General features: G+C 42.6%; 1 protein-coding gene across 2 annotated transcripts; it reads right to left on the bottom strand.

Annotated features, from left to right (window-relative positions):
- Positions 1-2,195: 2,195 nt before the first annotated feature.
- On the bottom strand, positions 2,196-5,544 carry SMIM30 (small integral membrane protein 30). Of its 2 annotated transcripts, none has more exons than XM_033514635.1 (2): positions 5,417-5,544; positions 2,196-4,646 (listed from the first exon to the last, which is right to left on the bottom strand). In XM_033514635.1, the coding sequence occupies exon 2, from the start codon at positions 4,573-4,575 to the stop codon at positions 4,390-4,392; it is 186 nt and encodes a 61-aa protein (XP_033370526.1). In that variant the 5' UTR covers positions 4,576-4,646; positions 5,417-5,544; the 3' UTR covers positions 2,196-4,389. The 2 variants fall into 2 exon arrangements, with proteins under 2 accessions (XP_033370526.1, XP_033370527.1); XM_033514636.1 differs by lacking the exon at positions 5,417-5,544 and adding an exon at positions 4,930-5,241.
- Between the last annotated feature and the right edge of the window lie 1,886 nt (positions 5,545-7,430).

The raw sequence follows: 7,430 nt of genomic DNA, 5'->3' as shown, positions 1-7,430 counted from the left end.
AAATCTCTGTTTTGATCTCATCAGATGGATGATCCGGAAACAAAAGGCTCTGCTGACTCTCTAGTATGCCTGTACCTTAATGTGACAGAGCTTCCCACACATTTTCAAATTCCATTACAGAGAAACTGAGCTGAGGAGATAGTACAAGGTCTGGAAATGTTTTGAATGCCTATATATTTTTATTGTTCTTTTAATTTTAATTCATTCAAAGAAAGATGTATTTTTATGTTATTTACCATATCATAACTGGTATGTAAATTCCAGATAGCTTGCTGGAAAACTTGTTTTCCAAATGTAATATTTAGTGTTACTGTATACTCACGTGAAATGAAAATCTTTGTAATTTAGAAACTGATTTCATTCTTCAAGAATTGAATACTGAGCAGTGTAGTCGGTGTCTAATGTATTAAAAACTTGTCACTTGAAAGTTCTGAAGATTGATTTCAGCAGAAATTAAGTAGCTTGGGTCCTGTGCATCAACAGTCACATCAAATATTGCCCAATATGTTTTGCTGCATTTGGTTCTGAATTAGTAGTCTCACTTTTTTCATCTGGTGAACATACTTCCTGATGACTTCAGATCATGTACTATTTGTTCAAGTGTAAACTGGGAAAAAAACACCAGACTCAAGCTCTCCTTTCCACCACTCCTAACAATCTCATCAGGACACCAGTTAAGACCTGCCAAACCTTTCATCATATGTAGAAATGAATGGAAAGGTTGCTTCTGTAGCATAATAATTAGTGCATTTACCATGTTAACAGACCTATTATAGTTAATTTAGCCATGTTTATCTTGTTATAAACAGTAAACTCCCCTTTTCACAAAGCTTATGTAAAGAGCATTGTGCAAAGAGGAATCAGGGCTTCAGACTATGTTTAACTGTGTCTAGTCAGTACACAAGAGTCTGGGCTAGTCCAGGGACAGCTCCCATGGAAAGGCATAGTGGCACAACACACTCCAGGAAACTCCATGAGTATCCTGGAGATACCAACTCCTTCCTGTGACTCCATTGTAAGCTAGTGATTCTCCTTCCACTTTGCCCCAAGGATACAACTGGGATGTGAGCATTAATACCTGTAAACCTGTAAAGGTCCTCAAATGCAAGATGTCATAGAATTGTCAGGTCTCACAATAGTATTAAAGCAGCATCACCAGCAGCAGCAGGATTTATCTAAGTAGGAGAAAGAGGTTTACCTGCATTCATACACCCAGAGAAGCAAGTGCATTTGGAACTGTGTGAAGCCTCTGTATTCCAGCCCCAGCTACAGCTGTACACAGCAGAATGGTAAGGCTTAGCTGCTGTGCAGCACTTGAAAGTATGTCAGGAGAAGCGAAGGCCGCCTGTCCATTCACAAAGAGACTGTGCATAGACTGTTAAATGTTTTATGATGGCTGTTTTTTAGCTACACTATTGTTAAAGCATATGGAAATCACAGCAGTCAAAAGCTACTCTTTCTTGTCCTGCAGGTTTTTTTATCAGAGGGTAGGTTGTGTTTGTTAAGAGATGGCTGTTTCTACTTTCTGCTCTGAAAACAGCTACTAAAAGTATTACCTTAGACTACAAAGTGAATAGATTTGTGCAGTAGCTGAAATCCTGAAAGGCCTAGAACCCTCTTTTCACAAAATGCTGGGATAACTTTTAAAAGTTAAAAAAAAAAGAGAGTATAATTCAAATAACTGAAGCAATAGAACATAATATTTCATTAAATCCCCCCCAAAACAAACAAACAAAGCAACAAACAACCCACAACAAAAAAGCAATAGAAAATGGTCTTGTGTCTCCAGCTAGAAAACTGACATAAATAGCTTTTCTGGTATAAGGGCAACTACATAAGAGATGTTGAAAATTCAGTCAAAAGGAAAAAGAAATACTTCAAGTTTTCCTTGTACCAGGCAAACAGGAATCTTTGCAACTACAAGCTGACTGTGCCAAAGTAAGGGGACCAGCTCCCTGAAGTGCTTTAAAGTAACAGTTACTGAAATGGGATAAACAGGTATTAGGACTAAGAGAAGTACAATCACTGCACAAATGTTAACTGAAATCATACCATATGATACATTAGTTCATAAAGTTATTTAACATAAGCAAAAGTAGGTAATAAAATAATAGCCAACAGAAGGAATTTCAAAAGTTTCAGACATTTCTGTCATCTCAATTTTCCTTTTCAGAAGAATAACTTTATCAGGCTGATGACAAATCATACATCAAAGTTTATTAAGAGGAAAACCAGGGGTATCTGATTTTACACTCAAGTAATTGACAAATACAAGTCTTTAACAATAAAGCTTCATCAGAACCTATGAAACAAAGCCATTATACTGTGCAAACACCTTTCAATGAAGTACATACAGCTTTGGGCAAATAACACATTTCTCATATCCCTATTGCCTGAAGATAATTAACTTTGTTAAAATTTTGTTCTCCTGCAATGAAACTGTTGCCCAATTCTGCGAAACTGTTGCCAGGGATCTTTTTCAGTGTAGGTAAAGGAGTCCGTGAAAATCTGCTTGTGTTAAAATGTATTCTATTGAAAGAGCAATACTTAATATTTTACTGAAAAAATGGCAAAAGTTTTTAACTTTGGGAAGTATAAAGTGAATTGAGTGGCAATTTTATGAGGGGGGTTTATTGGGTATTTTTGTTTTGTTTGTTTTTTGCTTTTTTTTGTTTTTGTTTAGGTAGGCTAGAACATCAAAGATCACACTTTGATCTGTGCTTGCACCCACCCAGTTGAATCATCATATGCAGGATCATATGCTGCTAGGCAGCTTTCAAAGGTGATACTTCTGTCTGAAGCTCCTCTTAGGGCTGTAAATTCCATTTGTACATAGTAATTGTGCATTGGGTCCCTTTCTAGCAAAAATGGCACACAGAAATCAGGATTTGGAGAACATGATCTTCCCACCCAATTATTTATGTAAGACCTGCCCATAGTCATTGTTTTTGAACAGAGAGACAGAGGAAGTGGAAGAATAGTATCAAAATACATAACTCCAAAAGATAAAAGCCAAGAGTTCTAGCAAAGAGTGGCAGTGTCCACAGCACAAGATCAGAAGGAAATTCTGTGAACTGTGGAGAGCTCATCTTTCTATGCTCCTTATTCTGCTGCTGTTACAGATTGTGCTCCTTGGTTCAACCTAGAACACCCTAACAAGTCAGAGAGGCTTGTGGCAAACACTCTTGGCTGAGCCATTTCACCTTTGGTACTTAAAGAAACAGGTCCTAGACACACAACTGTCTTTCAGCCATAGGCCACACAATCCGTCTGAGCATGAATAGAATAAGACTATTTACATCTCCCATTTTGCACCAGGATTTTTTACTTTGGTTTTGGTCCAAACCTTCTATGGAAGTCATATGCATTGGTTAGAGAAGCCTATTAGTTATTACCATAGTTTTGTTACGAGGAATACATTCAAGGACAAAAGACTAATTGACTAAGCCCAGGATTTTAACAAGTTCTTCCAACATTGTAAAAGAAACATCTGCACAATGATATTATTATAGTTCTAATAACCTCCTAATGCAGAAATACACAGAATTTCTCACACAAAACAGTTAAGACTTAGGTTTTGGAGAAAAAAGTACAAACATCAAATAAACCTGGTGTGCCCAGAAAAAAGGATAAGTACAAAAAATAAACAAGAGACAGAGTCCATACCCCTAATCTGATTTACATAGCATTACATGTACTTTACTTGAACTAGATGTTAAATACAAACGGTGATCTCATTCTTAGGTGTATCTACTTGGTAGTAAGAACATGGGCTACAAAGTGGCATATTCTAAAATAAAAATACTCTGAAAATATTCTAAAAGAAAAAAAAACCTTTCATGTTTCCTTAGTTCTCTTAAGTCTCATTCACGTGACAGCAGCAGTGAGCTGTTAGGTGTAAACTGTCATTACAGAGAACGTGAGCATGAGCACACAACTTAGAGCAGTCTGCTCACTAGCTATCTAGTTAAGACTAATTTCAAAAGTCTTGTCATCTTGACTGGAAGATTAATAGCTGCTTCCTCCTGATTAAACATTGAAACCAAAATTATGGAACTTGTTGATGGCCTCCCTCACATGCTAAATTTATAAACTTTCACTGTGAGACACTCTACAGTTTTACTTCTCCATTCAAAAAGTTTTTACCCAGCAATATTTACCTAAGGCAATATTTAATCATGAACAATATAAAATTATCTTTTTTGTAATGAGGACAGATCATTCAAATCATTTTTACTGGGCAGAGTCTTTGTTGTACTGAACAGTATGAGGGGTTTGCAGAAGTATGTACTACATATTTTTTGAAAGTTATCCAGAACCAAAGCTCAGTCCTACACCCAACCCCAAGCCATGTTTGGAAATTCACTTCATCTGAGCATTTTCTTGAGGTCACTGCTGCCCATTCCTTCTCCTTGCATACAAGCCAAGGCAAGCGCAGAATCCGATGACGCTGACAGCGAGGCCTAGGAGGAAGGCAATGGTATCTCCTGCGTCCAGGGCTTCAGCTACTGGCAGCACCAGCAGCAGTGACACGAGGACCAGGAAAAGTTTTGAGGTGTTCTTGGTTGAAGGCATGCTGAAGACCAGCCGACCCCAGGGGGAAGTTAAATGAAGAAAGTGGTGGACAGCAGGTACTTCGCAGGTATCTACAAGAAAAACAGAAGGAACATTACAGGATCTTCCTTCCTTTCCCCCTGGATTTGTCTTACAAAAGCCAACTCATTGATGCATTACAGGTCTTTGTGTGGGGTTCATGAAATTTAGGTTTTATCTTTTCAATTACAAAAGCAAATGACTTATTATTGTGAGACAGCCACAGTGGATTTGCTATCTTGTTGTGTAACTCTGTGGAAACTTATCTTATGAAGGCTTACCGTGAGGTGAAGTCAGAACAGGCTCTTCTGTCTGCAGCTACCAGAGCTTGCTTACCTGGTGCTTTGCTACGCGGGCCTGTTTCACCAGGTGTTTAGGGCCTGATGGCTGCTGCATATCACCCACCCACACTTCCAACACCGGGAATCCTCGGGATCCGTGAGCATGAACAGACTACGGTACACTGGGCAGGGAGTGAATTTAACCTCCCGGGAAGTGCCACCGTGCACACCCTCACTGCGGGACAAATGTCTGTCGTGGTTCCCGCAACTCGGAAATGTGCACGCCGGCACCAGCCCGGACCGCCCTCTCCGCAATAGTTCTTGCCGCGGGGATGGCTCGTTCCCGGGGTGCACATGACGAAAACCCGCGCCGGGACACCCGAATAAGCGGCTCCTCCGCTCGCACCCCGGCGGGGCCGATGCCGGACCCCGCCAGCCCCGGGGCGCCCGCGCCGCCCCGTCCCGCCGCCGCGGGGCTGCGGGCCGGCCGCTCCTTGGGGCAGCCCCCGGCAGGCCCTGCCCGCAAGGTGCCCCTCAGTCACCTCCTGCCGCCGGCTCCGGGCTGGGGCCGTCCCCGCTCCGCGCCGCCCACGGGGCGCTCAGCAGCCGAAGGCGCCGGCCCGCGCCACCCCGCCGAGCTGCCACTGCCCGGCCGCGGCCATGACAGGAAGGGGCGGTGGCGCGGCCGGGGGCGGGCGTGACCCGGCCGGGCCTCCTCCGCTCCGCCGGGCTCCGCTCCCGCTGCGGTGCCCGCCCGCTTCGCCCCGCCGCACCCACCGGGACTCCCGGGGGCGGCTCGGGGGAACAGGCGTCGCCAGCTGCCCGGGCGGCCCCAGGGCCCACCGGTGGCCCCGCGAGTGGTGCTCGCCAGGCCGGCCTGGGCCCGGAGGGACGCGGTGGGCCGGGCGCCTCCCGAGAGCCCTGGCCGCCGGTGCCGGCTGCTCCCCGGGCCGCTCCCAGCCGGAGGCGCGGAGTGCCCGTGGTCCCATGAACCTCGGCTCGTGAGAGTGTCAGCAGGGAGAAGCGGGACCACGAGCCCTCACTGCGGCTCCGCAGTGACTTCTTTGAGGAAGTCAAAGTGTAGAAACACGCCGATTTGGGCTGGTCGTCTGATCTTTTCTTCTACAAATAAACGAGTAGAAGAAGTCACCATGAGTTTGCATCATTTCAGATTCAGGCTCTTGTGATAACAGCACTAATATGTGCCATCATAACCAGTTCCTACTGTGAGGAAAGCAGTTAAAGCAGTTTTATATGGTAGAGAGCAGCCGCAGCCTTGCTGAACAAAAATCTAAGGGAAGTGTTAACAGGTAATTAAGCGAGAGCACTCCCCAAGATCTTAGCTCGTCCCAGCTTTTATTTTATTTATGCTTTGGGTAAGGCTGCTTGTAGAAATTGCATATTAGGCTGTTTTGTTGCACTAGGTAATTCCAAAGCAGAGCCCAGACTTTATTTTTCAGTGGCAAAGGTGTGTGTCCAAGTTTAGGTAAAAGACCAGTAAGCAAATATTATAAGTTCATAGTATGTCTCTGGAGTGCTCAGAGAAATAACCTAAAGAAAGTATCCTAATTTAATGTCAAAATCAGTCTAGAATTTGTAATTCATTATGACAAGCATTAACTCATGACTGAGAACCCATGTCCTCACAATGTTCCCCACGACTTCTGTAAAAAATCAACTTTTATAAATATTTCTCTTTACCAAAGCATTTTCTGATGAGCTTCTTTAAAGAGAAGTGGAGATCAAGATCATTCAAGATTCAACATACATATGGCTTTCCTCTGCCTTATAAAATTTCACTGTAATTGCTTTTGAGCAGCCATTCTTCATAGCTATAGGAACTTCACACATCTGAGGTTAATCCTTTTATTAATGTTCTTCTTTTCCCCATCAGTCGGGATCCATCAGCTATCAATTGTTATAAGACGATAAATTTCCAGGGATAGAAACATCTTTTTGCTCCTTTATTCAAAGTACCATGAAAGCATCTTTATAAGCAGGAGTGCCTAGACTCTGATAATGCAAATAATAATGAATATCAGTGTAACTCATAAACATACTTTTTATTAATGAAATGCTTATTTCACAGTTTTTCAGATCTTAAATATTTGATTCTTCATGTTCAGTTCTGAAGGCATTTTCTCAATAAGCTGATGCCAGATAAACTCAAAGGAGAAAAATCTTGAAATTTCTGAGCATGTCATGGCATGGAAAAGAGTAATGCTGTGATGCCTTAATCAGTCTCAGATAAATCATAACCCCTAAAAAACCTGAAAAATGCAATTTGAAGTGCAGATATGTCATCTCAATCACTGCTGTCACCTCAGAAGAATGGGCCTTGGAGTCCTGCCCCTCTTAGTTCCTTGCTTAGTCTATTTACTGCGTCCTGCACTGTTGACAAGTAAATGTTACATTGTTCTGCAGTGTCAAAAAACGTTGAATTCATCCCTCTAAATTTTGGTGCTCTATTTGTTGTTGCCACCACCTACCAACTAAAATTTTCAGTACTTGCCATTTAGTCCCACAAAACAGACACAAAGGGATTGAACAATGACT

Source organism: Parus major, chromosome 1A (genome assembly GCF_001522545.3).
Source record: "Parus major isolate Abel chromosome 1A, Parus_major1.1, whole genome shotgun sequence".
Classification (NCBI taxonomy): domain Eukaryota; kingdom Metazoa; phylum Chordata; class Aves; order Passeriformes; family Paridae; genus Parus; species Parus major.
This window is presented reverse-complemented; position numbering and strand designations above follow the sequence as displayed.